General features: G+C 36.0%; 1 protein-coding gene across 2 annotated transcripts in view; it reads right to left on the bottom strand.

Moving 5' to 3' along the window:
• Window positions 1-9,069, bottom strand: part of GC5 (golgin Putative 5) — a 237,316-nt gene extending 228,247 nt beyond the window's left edge. For both annotated transcript variants that reach the window (XM_089415144.1, XM_089415147.1), the window contains exons 1-3: window positions 8,633-9,069; window positions 8,179-8,408; window positions 6,327-7,336 (exon numbers count right to left, since the gene is read on the bottom strand). In XM_089415144.1, coding sequence (XP_089271270.1) covers window positions 6,327-7,336; window positions 8,179-8,311 — 1,143 coding nt within the window. In that variant the 5' untranslated portion in view covers window positions 8,312-8,408; window positions 8,633-9,069. The remainder of the gene's footprint in view (window positions 1-6,326; window positions 7,337-8,178; window positions 8,409-8,632) is intronic.
• Window positions 9,070-21,080: the final 12,011 nt, after the last annotated feature.

Genomic DNA, 21,080 nt, shown 5'->3' with positions numbered 1-21,080 from the left:
GCCATATCTCTCAACAATGGGATCTGTGCCATTTTTCTTGTGATCCATGTACTTCATTGGGATACATGTCACTACATTAGGATCTATGACAATGCATTTGACGATGACGAGGACACCACATCATCGTAGTGACCACATGGAGCATTAGAGATGGCCCCCTTCCCTAGTTGGATGCCTTGCACATATGAATGATTATTCCCTCCTTGGACCACACATGGGAGGTTGTTAAGGTATGTATTTCAAGACTCTGAGACTCCTAGGAGATGGTTACACATGGTTGTTAAGCAATTACAAATGACAAGGTAGTTGGCCACCTTATTTTATTTGAGGAGAGTTGTAGTTTAGGAGCCACACATGCCAGCCTACATTGGGTGCTCACCCTTGGATTTCCGACAGTGGGGCGTGATGTCATGCTTATAGGAGCTTCTTATTCCTTGACATGACCATGTCCTTTCTTTTGGGAGTTGGTTGGAGCACCCTAGTCCTTGGGCCCATGTTGTCGATTTTTTCACTAATTTCTGGGATGCTGGCATATTTTTGGGAGGGTGCACTTGTCCTAGACCTCTAGACCACATAGATGACCCCTTTTGTTACACATCTAACCACTTTTGGTGGGGCGCTCTTCTATTGGATGGTTTATGCTTACTTCTTGTATTTTGCTCATGGTTTTGACTTGGCCTCATAATTTTTGCTCATGGTTCAAGCTAACACATTATATCCATATCTCATAGTAAGGAGGCTCCTTATCTATATAAGAAGGGTGCCTCGCTCATTTTTATTGGTTGGAGATTAATTAGAAAACTTGCCTACAAAGTTCTTTTGTATATATAGTTTTCTAAGTGTTGCTTAGACATTTTTCAAGGGCGAGATTAGAATATTTTTTCAATTTTGCTAGAGGACAGAGCTACGACCCCTTTTGTTACACATCTAACCACTTTTGGTGGGGCACTCTTCTATTGGATGGTTTATGCTTACTTCTTGTATTTTGCTCATGGTTTTGACTTGGCCTCATAATTTTTGCTCATGGTTCAAGCTAGCACATTATATTTATATCTCATAGTGAGGAGGCTCCTTATCTATATAAGAAGGGTGCCTCACTCATTTTTATTGGTTGGAGATTAATTAGAAAACTTGCCTACAAAGTTCTTTTGTATATATAGTTTTCTAAGTGTTGCTTAGACATTTTTCAAGGGCGAGACTAGAATATTTTTTCAATTTTGCTAGAGGACAGAGCTACTACAAGGCCAAAGAAGGAAATCTTGCTCCACTTGGAAGGGCAATCATAGTGTCCTTGCCTTATTCCTCTTGCCATTGTGGTTTTATTCCATTATACAGGTAGAATGTCCCAGGGGTCTTCCTTCTTGCCTTGGCCAAGCTTTGAGAACAGCTTGTTTGTACTTGGATAGGATTCTCGGATGACTACCCCCCCCCCACCCCATCCACTATTGTCAAAGCCTATTAGCCCTAGCCAACACTTGAAAGGCAATTATTTTTGGTGCCCTCAACATTGTCTCTCATCTTCAAACCTAAACTTCACCTAGAATTGTGTAAGGACCCCATAAGCCTTTCTAGGGACTGGTATATTAATTTCTTCAACCAAAAAAAACCCAAGAAAACCATTTCCCCTTCTTTTTTCCTTTGATGTTTTGCAATCAAGGGTTTTTGCTGTCTGATCTATTGAGCTAAGTTGTTAGATCTAAGTATTTCATTGCTATATCTTATCAACCTTAAATATTTCTCATGCTAATTGGTTTCCTCGAGTCATTTTTTTTTATGTTAGCATAATTATGGGTGTTGATCTTGTTTCATTTTTCCCATCTTAGAACTAACTGTAAGTTTAAAAGAAACCTTGAAATTGTTTAAGATTGACTATTTATATTGAGCTGCTCAAGTTCACGGTTGGAAACATGGTAAGAACTAGTCTTGCTCTTATTTGAATCCATTTGCAAGCATTACATGCCAACGTTGAGGTTTCTCCATGATCTATAAGCTCCAATGAGATAAAATGATGCCTTAAATGCTTGAATGCTCCACTCATTAGACTTAATGTTTGCAATTTTTGGCACTCATTTTTACTCTTGTAGTTTGACGTCTTGGTTCCATTTCATATCTGAGTACATTTTGTGGTGATGTGAAATGATATGTGGCAAAATAACTTTTTATTCTCAGCTAAAACAAGCTTGAATATATGATGACAGCTCTTATGTTATGTTCTTGGCACTGCTGACAAGGTTTTAAGGTCTGCATTAAAGTCAAAATTCAGCCTTGTTACCTCATTGTAATTGCAACGTTTGGGCTCTTTCATAAGCTTGAAACCCCCTAGAAACATATTGATATAACATCTGATGCAACAGCCTGTTTATTTATGCTAATGTCACACTAGTTTAAGCATTAGTTCTGCAGACTTTATGATCTCAGATCTCACACATTTTAATGCTCTAGACTTTCATCTAAGTGGTTAAACATTTGAGGTATAGTGCACCACTGTTTAGGTAATCTTTTGGGCCAATGATATCTGCTGGGAACACAGGGGGCATGTTTTGATATTGACATATATCATCTCTCTTAAAAGCACTGTGGATGCACTAATTCGTTCATTGTTTATTTCATGCAATTTCATTGCCTAGAGCACTATAATGCTTGCCACTGGATGCAGCCCTATATAGTATACACATAATAAGTATGCTTTGAACTCTGATATTTTCCTTCATTTTGAGCATTGTTGATATATTGATTGGGCACTGGTTTCACCACTATATACTGGCATGTTTTCATTATTTTGTGCAGGTAGCATAAGTCTGATTTCTCATGATAACATATCTTTGTGGCACATGTTCTTTAATGCTGGTGTATCTTTCTCCTTTTGAATGTTGTTGATACATGAAACAAGTCAGTGTTTACTTGGCACAATAATCACACTTCAAGTCATTGTTCTCATGGTCAAAGATAACATATCAGAAATCTATGTTGAATGATATATTTCAGCCAGGTTTGATCAATTAAACTGCTATCCTGAGGGCTGACATTTTTATGTGTTTTATTGAGCACTGTTGACACTTGGATTGAGAAATATTACATAACTTCTCTACTATTTTGGTGCCTTACACAGTCTACAATAATCATAAACTTGTGCTGGTATTTCTCAAAGACTGCTCACTGTTTAATTTGTTACCTCACTACTCTATGTTCATAATCTACACTTAGTGACATTGGTAGAGATGCTGTGAGTCTGTGACGCTGGAGCTAATCACTACTTATAAGGCATGAACTGTGTAATGCTTTAGAATACATGATGGATCAATGTTTCTCTTGGTCTAACTCTTGCTAAAATTCTGCTATCTTGAAGCAGAATAGTAGTGCCTTTGGTATATGATCTCTTGTGATTTGGTTTCATGGTGATGGTTTCAGACTTGCTACTGGAAAGTTTGACACATTGGAAGAGAATCAAATTCGGGATGAAGTTAATTCGCCTCATAAGAAGAATTGAGCAGAGTTTGACTAACGTACTCAAAAGTTTCAACTATTTTCTCAACTATGGTAGCACAAACTATTCATGACACATGATGGACTTGGCTATTGTTTTGATAGTTTATTTTGAAAGGTGAATTGAAACTTATACAACATGCACAATAGTGGAAAAAAAATAATAGCCATTGATGGACAATGTAGTGCTCAATCAAATACCACATGAAAAGTCCCCATCTTTTTAATCAAAGCTAATGATCGACATGCAGAATTAAAGTTTGTATGTTGGTTCTTATAGAAATGGACTCATAAATGGCTTGTAGAATAACATGCACTTTTTTATTAGGGATCCAACATAATGAAAGGGATAATGACATCAGCAATGGTTGTTGGAAGACTTATAGGGGAAAGCCTAGACCAAACAGGGGTAATTATAATGATATCGACTGCAGAGATGACCATGACAAAAGATTACATCCTTTCTTCCATCAGAGCTGGATATGAAAGAATTCTGGAGGCTATTGACTTGAACGCAGAAGCAGAACATGGGCACCAGCTAACAAGACAAATAGTGCAGCTGAACCAACAGAAATTTGCCTCAAATGTCATAGAAAAAAGCTTAACATTTGGAGATCCTGCTAGTTTTCAACCTGCAAATTCTAACTGTGAAACAGCTTTATTACAAGAGCTTGCTGTCTCTGTGACTCAAGACAAACGGTAGTTAGATATCTGTGATAAGTCTGTTAAATACCTCCAAGATAGCTTGATGCTGCTTCATGAACACAAGCAACATGAGATATCCCCCAGAGGAAAAGGGGTGCCATATGGACTGCTGAAGGAAATTCTCAAAAGATTTGGAATAAAGCTAGCTGGACTTTGTCAATTGGGTTTAACTTGGGTGATAGGGAGAAATGTTTTTAACCTCTCCACCCAGGTTCAATTCCCACGTGTGACATGTTGAATTCATAATGAGTATTTCTTGTAATGGCTTCAAGCCTTGTTGTCCGAACAGTCCCTCAAGGACTGAAATATGTATATTCCTAATATGGAATATAAAGATATTTCTTATGGGAGACAAATAAACAAAAAAAAACAAAAACAAACGAACAAACTAGCTTGACTTAAAACATCCATTCCTGACACAGAAATTATCCTTGATACAAGCTTCCCCGTCTTGTTTTGTTGGCCATATCATAAGTGAAACTGCAACTAGTAGAGGGAATTAACTATCAAATGCTAAAATTAAGGAATGCACTACTGTCAAATTACGTTGCTCAATAGGACGATCTGACGCCAACCGACACTACATAGTGTTGAAGAAAGTAACTAGTGTCGGTCTTCATAATTGTATTTGTCAAAAGAAAATTTATTATAACAGAAAAATATTTTTGAAGCATGGGTTTAATGCCCTTTTGTTCATTTTCTAGGCCAAAGCCTCCATCGAAGGCTTCTAGGTTTTGTCAACAGTCAAAAGAGTCGTTGTCACATTTATTAGACCCTTCCTAGGCTTTTGTATCATGTAAAGAAATTTATTTTTGAGTCAAAGTAGTCATTTTGTCCATCCTCACAAAGTTGACCCTGTCCTAGAGAAGTCAGCCCTATTGGAGGCAATTCGACCTCATGGACGCAGTGTAAATAGAGGGAGCTCGACTCACTTGGAAGCACACTCACACAAATTCAATCTACAAAGAGAAAGAGGACGAAAAGGAGAGCATAGTGCAGGAGAAGAAGACAAAATCCAAGAAAGAAGGAAAATCAAAGTTTCTGGGCATCTCTCTCACATGTGCGAAGTTTGCTAGGGTTTTTGGACTGAAGCTGGGGGCCGAAATTTCTGAATTAGTTGCAAGTCCAAAATTCTGAAGCTGGGGACAAAATTCTGGATTGAAGCTGCATTTGAAGAGCTAACACTTGGAAACTTCAGCAGAGATCATCTACTTGAAGGAAGGGTTGACTTGGTGATTGGAGGTCATTCTCTAGGTTTAAAGGGTCTTAGATTGTCTTATCTTGATTTGAATCTACTAGTGGAAGAGTTGGACTGGGTTTTCCCCTAGATAGGGGTTTTGCCCTGGTTGAGTGCCTACATCTTGTGTCTCTTGTTCTTGTGATCTTCATATACATTTAATTTGGTAATTGCTTGGTAAAAGACAACATAATAAACAAGTAAAAGAAGCCAACATAAATAACAAGTAATTATGAAGAAAAGAGGAATCAAACCCTAATACCTACATGCATTGATTTCTCAACACATAGAAGGACCTGCAATACTGCGACATTCAGTACCATAATTGCTTTGGGGCATAGCAATTCGAGGGGGGCCGTTGCAATGCCTAAGATAGCCCACTTCAGTGTTAGTCGTTGGTAGAACATGTGGGGCATTAAGAACTTTTCATAGACATTTATATTTTATATGGCTAAGAGATTTTAAGTTAAGATAAAGTTTTAGGACGGTCAGTTGTGAGTTTTACGTTAAGGCCAGTTATCCCACATAGATGCTAAGGTGGGAACAATAGCTATAAATAGGCTCTTATGCATTAAAGTGGGGGGTTTCAGTGAATGTAGTGTACAGGCAGTTTAGGAGAGACTGCATGTCTGGCCAACTGAGGTGCCCATTCCACTCTTGGAGTCAAACTGGATTGGCATAAATACTTGTGGGTTCATAAACTCTGGGACTCATAACAGCAATATCCAAGCTCCAAATAACAACAGAATTCACATCAAATTTCAGTTAAGGTACCAGATTTCACATTAGGTTCATGACAGAAATCATCCTATAATAGTGTTTCTAACCTGTGTCAGTTGTTTACCATTGATACTATTTTAAAAGAAAGCAACTTCAGCCTCAGTAAACAATGATTGAATACCTGTGCTTGTTTCGCAGCACCTTGTAATGCTGCTTCCATTATTTTCATCTCTGCCTTGAGCTTCTCAGCTTCAGACTCACTTTCTCCAATGTGAGAAAGGGCTGACTGATGACTAACAAGGGATTCTGAGTGAAGCTGTTGTACGTCAACATCCTTCTTCATCAGAGCTTCAATCTGCTCAGCTTTGGCAGAAGGTGTTCTATCAAGGATACCACTATCAGGAACCGTAGCTTGGTCCCCAACCTTGATCATATGTAACTCATCACTATCATTGGCATCAGCTGCAGTATCATCTTTAATGTCATGGGTAACTGATGATGGATTGAGAGGTTCAGGCTCAGAAGAAACTGCTGAATCATTCACTATTTTCTCATCTACCAAAGGACCATTTTCTGCAGGTTGTTGAAAAGGACTCCCAGTCTGAGCTACATCTTCTTGCAAATCTGTTGGCCCTGCTTTTCCCTCTGTCTGAGCTGTCACAACTTCTTCCACTCTTTCAACCGTCTCTAGACCTTTTAACAAATCATCCCCTGCTGAGAATCTTTCTGAATGATCTGCTTCTGCATATTGTGGTTCCTCCTGTTCCTCTCCTTTAGTAGGAAGGGTCACTTCTGAGAGTTCTTGTACTCTTCCCTCTGTCTGAGCATCTTCAGAAGAAGATAGATGTTGATCTTGTTCTGGTTCCTTTAGCTGTGGATCTTGTTCTAGATGCTCATCTTGATTGAAATCTGAAGAAGCATTTTGTTCTTGTTGTATTGACAAGAAGGATTGCTGATCCTGATCCCTGGCTTCAAGAGTTTGATCCTGTTCCTGTGGTTGAGAAGCAATGTCCTTAGAAACAATTTCAGCAGGGCTTTCAGTAGATGACCTGCTTAATGTTTCTTCTGAATGTAGATTTTTTGATGATTGCGCTGTTTCTTGGACAACGCTATCATTTTCCGCATCCTTCTGCCTCGTAAGGTTCATGACTGGATCAAAAAACACCCCTTTGTCTGTTGAAGGCGGTACCTCTTTTCCACGATCCACAAAAGAAAAAAAGAATCGTTAGAACTGCACCTTGCACTGATTAATCCCATTCAAGAATCTGAATCTAAAAATACTAATTAAAAAAATTAAACCCCACTACGTCATATTATTCCAGAATTCAAGAGAACCGCAATGCAGCAAAGCCCACTTATTTTGTCAGCATTTTTATCTGCCTATTCGCCAGGTAACTTATGCACCTTACGCAGCCAGCCGGCAAGTTCTGTACTTCATAAGAACCTTCCGAAGCTGGCCAGGGCCCAATGCTAATGCCCTCCATGAAGCTGAAGTTACGTTGAAGATTATCCTATCGACCATTTAAGTTTTAATAAACTGGCTTCGCTATATTATCAAGAAATCTGTGCTTTGAGGCACTTACTGGTTTAATTATGATGATGCCACAGTACAAGCGAATCTAGTGTATCAAGGATGTTTGTGCTGGAGCTAATCATTGTCAAAAGAATTCTCAAGAACTCTGATTTTTCGTTGTTGCAAGAAATAGTAAGCCTTCATAATATGCTTAGGTTATGTTTAATATTATTTTCCTTTGTTGTTTCTGTATTTTAAAAAATAGACCCCTGTACAGCTTGCTCCGGAGGATCTCCTGGGTGTTTTTCTTTAAAAAAAATGAAATTCAGCTTGCAAAGAAAATTTGAGAAATCAGAACAACAAACAAATACAAAGAAAATATCTAATTTGCACAGTTGGCAACCCTTATCGATTGAAGAGTTGGTCTTTAGAGATCAAATGAAAGTCGTTATCTCATGCAGAGTTGATCTTTTTAAGGTTATTACTTGGGAAGTAAGGGCAGATGTTCATCATAAAATACCTTCTTCCTGAACATCGTGGTTGTCCTCGAGTCCGAGATTTCTTTCAATGTTCTTGACACTTTCGCTAAGCTTATTGACAGCGCCGGCTAGATCCGGGAAATTCCCCAATGATACTCTATTCAGCCACGCCATGATTCCTGCTTTGCTTTAGAGGGGCACCGGCAACCCCGCCCTTTTTCAGAATCTAGGAACCCACCATAAGCTTTCAATGTTGCAGACAATCATCTACCTGAAAACAGCGAAAATAAAGTAAATATCGAAATCTGCAACGAAATCTAATCTCGCAGACATACAGCATTTACTTCATCGATCTTCGAAGCTATCTGTAACTTGCGATTTTGTTGTCCATTGTTTCAGAGGGTTTAAATCGTGAAAGATCCATAGCCTGAAAGTGAATTGAGGCACAATTGAAAGGAAAGGGTTATTTATTTTTATGGAAAATAGATGAATTACCTGCTAGTGATCAGATCCATAAATTGAAGACGGAGCCTTTGAAAGCATACGACAAAACCCTACGGATCTCCGAAGTTCTTCACGATTGAATTTGAATTTTATCAGGGAAAATATATGAATGATTGGCTCTGTATCCTTATTTCTGTCACTTTCCTTTGGCATTTGGATGTACCCTGCTCTCCTGTTCCCTTTCCACTTGACCAAACGCGCAACAGTTGAAAAATAGCTACTGTGTCAACAAAATTCATAAAAATAAATTATATACATGTCAAAAGAGTTTGAATTCTATATAATTGTGTCAAAGTATCTTTTCCGCGGCGCATTGTAAATTTCTTTCATCAGGTTCGAGTTTCCCAGTCACTCGTTGTGCTTTGTTAAGAGATTTGGTTGTACCTAGGTTCAGAGCTGAGTTGGTAGAATAGATGTAATGAATTTGGTAGGGTGTTTTTATCAAAAAGATGTACTGTATCTTAAAGTTATTTGTAAATATGAAAATATTGAATATATAGTTTTAAGGTATATTATATTTTTAATATATATTTAACGAAGTAATTTAATTATTAGATGTGTGGTGATATAATTTTTGGCATGATTGTGAATTTAAGTTGTTTAAAATGTATTTTGAATGTAGAAATGGATTTATTTGAATTTTGTAGATTACATCACTCAATTATCTCAATATTTTTTTGTTAAATTTCAACCAAAAATTGATCAGAAAAGGGCTAACATCTAGACTATTATTATTTTAATCGATTAATATTATTCTTGTCAAGATGTTTTTAATGCTTTGATGCAGTTCTTCCTAATCCACCACAATGAGCAATTTTGGGTCTTTCGAACCAGCTAGTGTGGTTCATCATCAGGACAATGTTTTTAATGATCAAATATATTGTGTAAATTTTTGGTTTTATTTTTTAAATTGTGCATCATCTTCAAATATGGGAAAGTGTTCAATGGTTTTATGAGGAGCATTTTGAATAATATGTCTTGGGAAAATCATCTACGCAGTTCCCCTCATTTAGAGGATAGGTAGGTCCTCGATTCAGTACTTTAAACTCGATACCATCCTTGAATCGAGAAAAGTACTCAATGGTTTCGTGAGGAGCTATTTCAAAGGAAATGTGTGTGTGTGTGTTTGAATGTGTCTGTGTGTGTCTATGTTTGTGTCTATGTATATCTTTGTGCATATGTGTGTATATGTTTGTGTGTTCCAACTAATATACCTTGAGGAAAATTGCTCAAACACTTCTCCTCCTTTTAGGGATCATACCCAAGGTAAACCTTGGTTTCTTCAACGCACAAGGTAAATTCAACTATATATGAATAGATCATGTATAGTTCATTGGCAATTGGGTCATTGAGAGCAAACACAATACAAAGTCATATGTGAACATGGGCGGAGAGGGTAACATTTTTTCCTCACAACCATCCAAGCTACACCTAATTGACACATGCGCGTGCACCCACACACGCGCACATATATAACGTGTTATAGTCCATTATCTAACATTAACAAGCATTGAGCAAAAGAGGGAGAAAGTTATGGCTACTAGTAAACTACTCCAAAATAAACAAAACATTAATGCAAATCAAGTGTCATTTACTAAACAATTAGTCTCTTTTTAATAAAATTAGAGGATGCAATGTGTTTTCCAAGTTTGATTTCAAACCTTGCTTTCAATAATGCTTTAGTCTTAAAGTCATATTTAAGATTACTTGTGTGGTTCCTCGTGGAAAATATGAATGAAAAGTGATACATTTTGGCCTCACAAATGCCTCTTTGTAATTTCAAAAAAAATAAAGACATATTTGGAGATTTGCCTTTTTTATTATTTATCGCTACGCCAGATCAGTTCTTCATCTTGTCCTGACGATGAACCACACTAGTTGGTTCGAAACGCGTCGACGAAATATTGGTTATGTGATTTTGCCGAAGATTTCTATACAATGTTATGGATCACAGAAGTTTAAATTCCTTAACTTAAAAGAGCATAAGAAACACTTATTCCAGTGCTATAAATTGGTTTTTAAGCATGATTTAGTTCTCTCACTCTCCAAAATAGAAATTGGAAAAATAAATATAGACTTGGATTATATACAAAACATGGATAGATATATTTGCATGCTTTTGTATCACACAATCTAAATAACTTTCTAGGTATAGTAATGAATAAGATGTAGTTGTAGAGGTTCTTAGGATGTATGAACTATACCATAAAATTTATGAGAAGTGCTACAATGATGTTGCAATCTTATGCAAGAGACTAAAGAAATAACTAGAGCTATGAAGTCCCAAAATGATGGAAGCAATCAAGATCATCAAGAGAAAGGTTGACTATTTGACACATCTAAGTATTCCTTTTGGACAAGAAACTTATATTCTTGAAACATATGCGTCATATGGCACATGATATGGTGTGCTAATAGAAAAGGGTTAGGAAACAAGAAAGAGTATGCATGTACACATTAGGTACCTTCAACAAAGCAAAACTCTAGTATCCTTCTGATCATAAAGAAATATTAGATTGTTTTCAAAACCCATTTGTGTTATTGTAAGAACCAATATTAAGCATGTGTTTAACATGCTTGAGCATAGAAAATAGTTAAAACAAGGAAAGAACATAATTTTAAGATGGAAATTGTAGCTAAAAGGTTACTTTGATATTGTATACAAGCTAGGTAAAAAGAATTTCCTTGCAAATGTGTCAACCAAAGAAGGAAATCCCAAGAAAAATTCATTTATGCAAGTCAAATACATAATTTTTTTATCAAGAGAGAAGAAAGGAAAGTAGTTGGTATAAGAACAAGCACCACCAAAGAATTATTGCTTTAATTATCTTGTTAAAGAAATCAAGCCATGCCCAATTAAAGCCAATATCCTCAATTTTTTTGCATGTAAATATAATATTGTAAATGGAGAGTGTGGGTGTAGTGTTGTCATCATCTTTAAACCCTCTTAGGCCTTCCATTTCTTCTAGTATGGAGGGTCTAGCTCAAACATTAGAGCTGAGGTGCTTGCTATTTGGGGGGTGATGCAATGTGCATCATGGCTATCTATGGAAGAGATTTTGTTGGCTAGGGACTCAAAGACCGTCATAGACTAGGCTAAAGGTCAAGCTACTCTTGTTGTGCCAAGTCTGATCCACTGGCTGGAGTGAATCAAATATTTGATGGATTCTTTTAAATCCTTCTCCTTTAGCCATATATTTTATGAGCAAAACACTACGACAGACTTACTCTCTAAGCGAGGGCCTTTTGTGTTGATCAGGCATATTCAATTCGAGTCCCCCTTCGTTTTATGTTTCCTGGCCTTTTGTTATGTGTTAGCATGGACTATTGAGGTTTTCTAGAAGATATTGGTTCTGTAGCAATGTAAGTTTTCTTTTTATAAATGGAAGAAGTCATTTTTTTCTCGAATATATATATAGTAGATAATTATAAGTAATTTAAATAGCCTAGGCACGTGCATCTCACAGTTATATATGATGAAGGTCCTCATATGGATCAAATTGTTTTATAGTTTTCTTCTCTAGAATATCATGTAGAGATTGGTGTAAGATTGTAGGATTCATTGAGTAAAGGCAAAGTATGTGGATGATTTTTGAACGTCATTCTTTAATAACTCAATCTACATTTTAAATTATATATATATCACATGCATCTCATAGTTATATATGATGAAGGTCCTCAAATAGATCAAAGTGTTTTATAGTTTTCTTCTCTGGAATATCATGTAGAGATTGGTGTAAGATTGTAGAAGTCATTGAGTATAGGCAAAGTATGTGGATGATATTTGAACATCATTCTTTAATATGTCCGAAAGGAAGTATAGATCTAGAACATTACTGATTTTTAGCACTTACCAAATTTGGTAGAAGGAGGAAAATGTACTTTTTAGTTCAAAATCCAAATTGACTAAATCCCATCTATTGTTGAAGCTTTTCCATAATCCAATATTTTCAAGGTTCTCCCAAATATGCAATCCATGATCATTTCTCAATTGATTTTTCATACAAGCATAGTCTAGCCATCTTCAAGGGATCGCCATTCCAAAAAAAAATTGTCCCCGTCTATTTGCTCACACCTAAGAAAATTCCTCCATATTATATAATGGATTATTATGTAGATTGTGATCTTCAAGAGGCCCCTGAAATGATGGATGGAGACTAAAGTTAGCATGGGACATAATGGACGTTTGTTGGAACCATTGGACTTAAAGTTCTTCGAGTATTTGTTAGACCATACATAAAAGATTTTGTCATACATGTTGGCAAATATTGTAATATTTTATTATAAAGTCTCTTAAAAGAGAATGTTTATCGAACCTGTGTGGATGAATACCATGTGGCAACAATCAAAGAACTTCCATAAATGTAAAATCATGTATAAATAGAGACTCTCTTCATTTTCTATCATCGAGAATCTCAAGGAGCAAGAGTCTTAGAAAGTCATAAGGTTTTGATTTCCCTCTTATCTGATATTTTGAAAGTTTCTATCATAGATCTGAGTCCCTTGAGCTAGTATATCGCAATAGAAAACTAGTCTAATTTGTGTTATTATGATTTTCATTAGCTTTGTTCCCTCCAAATAAGGTTCATATCGAGGTAGCCTAACATTTAGTTTAGATCTAACCAGGCTCAACAACTCCTCATGTTGGGGTGAACTGTGTTACAAAATTGGAAAGGCAAAAATATTTTGTCGTGTTGATAATTACTTATGATATCTCTGAGTTCTTATTAACTTTCTGATCTTCTTATTTTATCTTTATTTCATCAACAATTATCAAAAGCAAAACATGAAGATCAAGGACACCAGATGTAGGTACTCTGCAGGGGAAAAAAACCCCTCTATAGGGGAAAACCCAATCAAACTCTTCCACTACAAAATTCAAGTTGAGATAGACTAAGACCCTAGACCCAAAGACCTTCCTCCTCCACCAAGTAAGCCCTCCTAAACTTCAATAGTTTCTTCTTGTCTAGCAACTTCAGGCCAGCAAAACCCATAATTTCAACCCCCAAAATATTGGCCCAATAATATTACTGCGACTTTAGCCCTTCCAACAACTCAGAAGCTTCACACGTGTGAAAGAGAGAGAGAAAATTTCGGCTTCTTGTGCTTGATAAAGACATCATTCTCATTTGTTAGCCCTTTCCACCTTCTTCCTTGAATTTCACACTTTTTATTGCCCCCCGACAACTGCAGATCGAACTTGTGAGTGAATGCTCCAAATGATGTCGAGTTGTTGCCTTTGTATAGGAGATTTCACCCCTCAGTTGGGCCGACTTGTCCAGTTTGAGGCCAACTTGGTGGAGGAGGCCTAATTGACCTATTTTACATCAAAATAAATTTCTTTCTTGACAAACGAAGCCCAAGAAGGGAATTTTACGACATAAACCCTAGAAGCCTTTAATGGAGGCTTTGATCTAACAACAATTGACCCAAGCATGAAACCCGTGCTTTAATAAGTCAATTTCTTTAATAATAAAATTTCTTTGTCTTTCTTTTGACAAATACATTACATCAACTTAAATACAATTATGAAGACCGACACTAGTTTCATTCTTCAACACTCCCTCTTAACTAGGGAGGTATTCATAATTACATATATTGGAAGGTCTCAAAATGATATGCTCTATGAAGAGTTACAACACACATAGTGCTACATATTAGATACCAGACCAGGGTACTCTAATCGGGTGGGACTAAGATGGAATCAAGCTTTAGCCACTCTAGGTACCATCAAGCTTTTAAGCTTTACCACCAACCCAGGGATCTATGTGTGTATCCAAGGTCAGAGCTCCATGGCCAACGCCACCCTCCCTAGTTCGGGATCTAGACTTCAACACATAGCTCGACCAGATGTCCTCCCAAGCATCTTTCCATAAGATGCTTCATCTCTCTTAATCAAATAAATCAGATATATCCTCCAATCCAAGCATGCTTCAAACATTCATTCCTTTATGTAGAGATATTGCACAATCACAATCCCAATCAGTAATAAAACTTCAAATGTATATATACAAGTAAACACAAAACTTTGGGGTGTTCAATCATTCTGATATTGCTTATATCATCTTCAATCTTAGCGGAAGTTTTCCTTTTCCATTTCTTCAACAACACCAAATACAACCTCAATACTTCTCAAGTCTTTGTGAACATCTATCTACAGTACTTTCATTCTTCAGTTTCAGGGTATTCATTATAACTATCATAATATACTCTCCCTCTCAACTGGGAACATATACCCTTTCTTCTATCCAAGCTCCCTTTCAACTTGGGTAGATAACTTTGGAGAAACTTCACTCTTTCAAGGCGTGATTTATTTCTCATGGCATCAAGGTCATCTTGATCAACTTCCTTCATCATGCTCATCATCATCTTTAATTTATGGATATATTGAAGATTATGTACCTGCAAACCTTCAACAACAAGTACAACCAAATACAAATATACAAAAGCATGAAGACAATTATAATATGTTTATCATGTCATTACAATGGAAGCATCAAAACATTCAAACTTTAGACATCAAATACCTAAACCTAGTTAGGTTCATAATCAACAAGAGACACATCTTTTTATATACTAGTCTTCAACTTCTTGCTAGGGTTTTGTCAAAAATTCAAAAACAATCCAATCATAGTACAATATATCTAAGGTTTCAACAATAAGATTTTAGAATTACATGTCAGACTCTATTAGGATTTGTTGCAAACCCTAGATTGTATCATCAAAACGAAATCATATCGAAAACAATATCATCATATCCTAGAATATCAATCTCTACTAGGGTTTTGTCACAAACCCTAGATTTTACAAACTAAAACACGAGCATCAACAATTAGGTTAACATACTCGCATAAACATATCTATGATGCAATACTTACTTGGGTAAACCTAGATACAAACATCAATATGCAACAATTTCAATCAAGTCACATTTCAATTATGCAGAAGAATACACACCTAGGGTTTTATTTATAGGACATTATTTTAACTAATACAAGGGTCTTGCTCATAAACCCTAAAGATCTAGGGTTTCAATATATAACTTAGACATTAACAACAAACAATATCAAAACCTTAAACATCAAAAGAATAGAGTTTTCAACATAGGTTCTAGGTTTCATCAATCACCCTAAAAGGTATAGGGTTTCAACATCATTGGCATACCCTTAGGGTAAAGAGGCAAGGGTTTTATAGTGAACCCTAAAGGTTAGGGTTTCACAAGAATTATCAAAATGATAATATGACAAGGGTAGATTCAATCTAATTATTGATAACCCTAACAATAATCTTTAAGATTCAAAACCCTAGACATAATGAGGTCAGTAGTGTAAAGCAAATTTCAAAAGAAAATGAACATACCTTTTTTGTGAAGAGAATTTCATAACACAACTTGTAGTTTAAGACATACCTTGAGTTGTTCTTTTACAAACCTTATGGGACTTCATCTCTTGAAGGGCTTCCTTTGCAACATGACTTCTTTCATGATTCAAGTCTTTCCTTTGAAGTCTCCTCCATAACCTTTATGTATTCTGCAATCTTTCCTATAAAAGAAAATACAAAGGAAGGGTTATTAGCATGTAATACAAACAAATCTTGATATGAGAGGGAAACCAAACATAAAAGAGGAAACAAGGAACAAGAAACTTATCTTTTGGTAAAATGGTGAAGGTTCCATCTTAATCCAATCTTAAGGGATACCTACAACTTGTCAAAATAATTCAAAAATGTTCTAACAAGACATATTTGACCTACAAACTCTAGAAATCAAAACATAAAGGAAAACAATATGAGACTAAGAAGGATATGTAAGAGAAGACTTAGTAGTATAAGTCCTTGACTTCTTATTCTTCAGTCTTATTCTTCTTAGGTGGAGCTTCATCGGTAATATTTGCTTGTTCCCTATCTCTTTTATTATTCCTTGGATTCTCATGACATTGATTTTTGTAATGACCCAACTCATGACAATTGTAACATTCAATTTTGGATAGGCCAACTCTCTTCGTTGGTCCTTTGAACTTCTTGAAGGTCCCCTTCTTCTTGTGATGAGAAGGTAGGTATTATAGGTGTTTTTTTCTTCATCCTCCTTCTTGTTGTTTACTAATGATATTTAGGCTTCTTCTTGACTACGTGCATTCCACATTTGTTCGAATGTTGGAGTATCCTTCCAACTATTTATTCATGACGCAAAAGCACTCCAAGATTTTGGTAGTCCTAGAAGAGAAACAATTATGAGCTCCTTTTCTAGTACAACTTCATCTATTTCTTTGAATTCATCTCTGATTCTAGATATCCTCACAAAAGTAGGATGATATAGTATTATCTCTTGTCATCTTTATGGTCCTTAGTTCATTCTTGAGGTTTGTTATTTGACCAATGTTCTTGATGGTGAATAATTTGGAGAAAGCCTCATACATTTCTTGAGTGAAGCCTATGTTGGATATGTATGGAATTAGGTTGTCTTTTACTCCATCTACTATTAGGTTCATGGCCAAGGTTTCAGTTTCTTTAAACTTCTTTTTCTTTGCTTCATTTGTAGGCTTCTTGACCTTTCCTTGTACAAGGTCCAAAACTTTGTGCTTAGCAAGGATGAGATTTATCCTCTTTCTCCATGCCCTGTAGTTGGAGGCTCCTTCTAGCTTGTTTTCTCCCTTCATTGTAGTTGACATAGTTCCTATAGATAGTAGGATTCTCTTCTTATATAATCATTTTCCTTAATGACCTTTGTTTGTTCCCCTTTTCTTCAATAGATCTTCAAGTTGTCTTTTTCTTCCTTTTTCACCTTAACTTTGATACCATGTTAGAAAATTGGAAAGGAAGAAATATTTTATTATGTTGATAATTAATTGTGATATATTTGAGTTCGTATTAACTTTCTTATGTTCTTCTTTTATATTTGTTTCATCAAGCAATTATCAAAAGTAAAACACGAAGATCAAAGACACTAGATGTAGGCACTTTGCTAGGGCTAAAACCCCTTTATGGGAGAAAACCCAGTCAAACTCTTCCACTAGAAAATTCAAGTTGAGATAGACTAAGACCCTAGACCCAAAGACCTTCCTCCTCCACCAAGCCAACCTTCCTAAACTTCAATAGTCTCTTCTTGTCCAATAGCTTCAACCCAACAACAACCCATAATTTTGGCCCCTAGTAGATCCAAAATTTTGGCCCAACAATATTACTGCAACTTCCATCCTTCCCACAACTCAGTAGCTTCACACGTGTGAAAGAGACAGAGAGATAATTTCGACTTCTTGTGCTTGATAGAGACCTCCTTTTCCTTCACTAGCCATTTCTGCCTTCTTCCATGAATTTTGAACTTTTACTACCCCTAGGAACTGCAAATTGAACTTGGTGAGTGAATGATCCAAATGAGGTCAAGTTGTTCCTTTATATAGGATATTTTTCCCCTCAGTTACCCGAACTTATCCAAGTTGAGGCTGACTTGGTGGAGGAGGCCTAATTGACCTATTTTACATTAAAATAAATTTCTCTCTTGACAAATGAAGCTCAAGAAGGGTCTTTTACATTATGATATGGACAAAGACACTTGAAATAAACCCTAGAAGCCTTCAACAGAGGCTTTCACCTAAATACAGTTGACCCAAGCATGAAACCCATGATTTAATAAGTCAATTTCTTTAATAATAAAATTTATTTTTCTTTCTTTTGACAAATACATTACATCAAGACTCAAATACAATTATGAAGACCGAAACTAGTTACATTCTTCAACAAATTGTTTCTATTATATGCAATAGTTATCATAGATCAATAAATTTGGCCATAATTCTGTCATATTGAGCCACATCTAGAAATATTGTTATATTGTCTTATTGTCATATCACATTTGAGAGAGTCAAAGACAACAAATACAATCAACTAAGATATGGTTATTCCATATTATAGACATTACAGAAGATTGTGTCACTCACGATCCCACACTCAAGGACATAACAAGAGAAGGAAGACCTTTGTATTAATTGGTAATCCTAGGACCATATATATGTATTGTTTTTAATCTTAACGTTTCCTAGTTGCATATTTGTGTTTAGTTATTTTGCAGTGAGAACAATTTTGAAAATAAATTGAAATCTACACTATGAAGGGTTGATTCCTTCTATAATCCAGATTTGTTAATATTATTTGTCTATTTATGCATGCAACATATAATATGAAAAAAATAGAGAATAGGTAAATACAATCACTCACAAACCATAATGAACACCAAGATATGTTATTAGAAACCCTTTTGGGAGCAAACCCAACTCGAAGGTGAGACTACTATCCTCTCTTTTGTTTGGAATGGAAATGAAGCAAGACAAAGGAGAAGGCACTCTCTATGGAGTTGCCGAAGACATGTTGCTCACGGGTTACTGCAAAACACAAACCTCCTCTATTATGCTTTCTCTTTTTACCCACACTTAGCTACTCAACTCTAATATGGATCAAAATGAAATAAAATAATATGGAACCCCTTTTCCTCCTAGTAGCTCAATTATAACACAACCTAATGGCCAACTGGTGGTTAAGCTTGACCCATTCAACCCTCAACATGGTCACAACTTGACCCTTCTAGGGTCTTCTTCATAGTCCCCATGTGGCTAGCCATTTTTCGATAAGTAATGGGGGTTAATGTGGCATCCTTTCGATTTATGGTGTTCAATCACAATAGGTCAACTTCCAAGATGCATAAGTTTTGCATCTTAACTCCAATTGATACAATTATTGCATCGTTGGAAAGGTCTTCAAGTGCAGAATAGTGTCACTGGGTCTTATGCTTCAGTGGAAAAGTTTTACACCTAAAAAATGTCATTTAAGGCCTTAAACTAGTCTTGAAAGGTTTCAAACCCTAACAATCCAAACCAGGTCCCACTGACAAAATTGCTCCTATAAGTTGATTCCTTCAAATTTTCCACTTTGAAAGCATTGCAATGGATGATAAATTATATAGTGATCTAATCTGGAACAAATTTAATACAATGTTTAGCGTAAGTGGAAAATATTTCAACATTTCCAATATGGTTATAAAAAAAGTATATTATAAAATGTGTTCTAGCCCATCAACTTATGGTCTAATAATGTAACCCACCCAACTATAGGTTTTAACCCTGTACATAAATTACCTGCAGACGAATTCTAAAAAACATAAAATAAACAATAACAAGATTATAAAACAAATATACAAAGATTTTCCCCTGGATCCCAAAACCGGGACTGCCAGATTGATTTTTCATTATGTTCCTTTCAATGTTACAATATATATATATATATATATATATATATATATATATATATATACACACACACACACACACATGCCGAAGCATTCATAAACCCCAATCCATTAATCCTGGATTAGAACATAACCATAGTTCCCTTGACCGGAACTACAAAATACCATGGGCAGAAAACTATCATGCCCAAAACCATGTGCAACACCCATGCACAAAACCATAGGTAGGTTCGCCCACCTGAAACCCTAGACCTCGTGCAAGGGGGTTGTCGCCCCATGAAACCCCCCGATAGGGGGGGTTGTGCCCCCTATTGCACCTGACACAACAAACAGGGGGGATTCCCCCCAATGAACCCTCGCGCGTGTGACTAGTTGTGGAAAGAATATAACACACACCTAACATCAACCCCCTAAGTCACCTTAAGGAGGTGGGGTTGTAAATATTTGATTTCTTCACTTAATTCAAACCCTACTTCTGAGGCCTCCATTGTCTCCTGCTTGTTTAGAGTTCTCTAAAGAGGTAAAGTTCATCCCATTCTTAGCTTAGGACACCAAGATATGGCCCTTAGTAGATGACGTGGAAACCAATGTCGTGTGTAACCTGAAGGTGTTTCCTTGTTAGCACCCACAACCACCTAGACATGCCATGGTATCCCTTACCTTCCTCATGGATTACTTCTTATTTATTTATTTATTTAGTCTTTTACCGTTCTCGTAACATTATTGCGCCAAGAGGTGCTCTCCAACCCTGTATGGTAGAGATGTTGTAATGAAATGTCCCATTTAACATTTTGACTCAATCAAATTACATAAATTAAAACTAAAAATAAAATAAAATAAATGAAATGTAAAATTAATAATTAAACTAGCAAAGATCCTCTTAAGTGTGATCTACCAAGTGTCGGGAGGGATCAAATCTCTTGAGATGCAGATCTCTATTAGAGTGAAAAGAGATTTGATCCCTGTCAAGGCTTGATAGATCGAACTTTAAGATGGATCTAAGCTGTTATTTTAATAAGTCTAGGAAAGAAATTTTATATAAATCCCTCTTAAATAAAATTTACATTATCGGGCTATTTTCCCAAAACATTTATTTTTTTATTATTTCATGTCAACTTTAAATAGTTGGACCAAATTCCATGGATATATAATTTTTTTATTTTTTTTAAGGATATATAATAATTTACCATCCACTTTTTTGGGTTT

Source organism: Pinus tabuliformis, chromosome 6 (genome assembly GCF_031772625.1).
Source record: "Pinus tabuliformis cultivar Carrire ecotype Pingquan chromosome 6, CPIR1, whole genome shotgun sequence".
NCBI lineage: Eukaryota > Viridiplantae > Streptophyta > Pinopsida > Pinales > Pinaceae > Pinus > Pinus tabuliformis.
The sequence above is the reverse complement of the archived record's forward strand: the minus strand, read 5'-3'. Positions and strand labels throughout refer to the sequence as shown.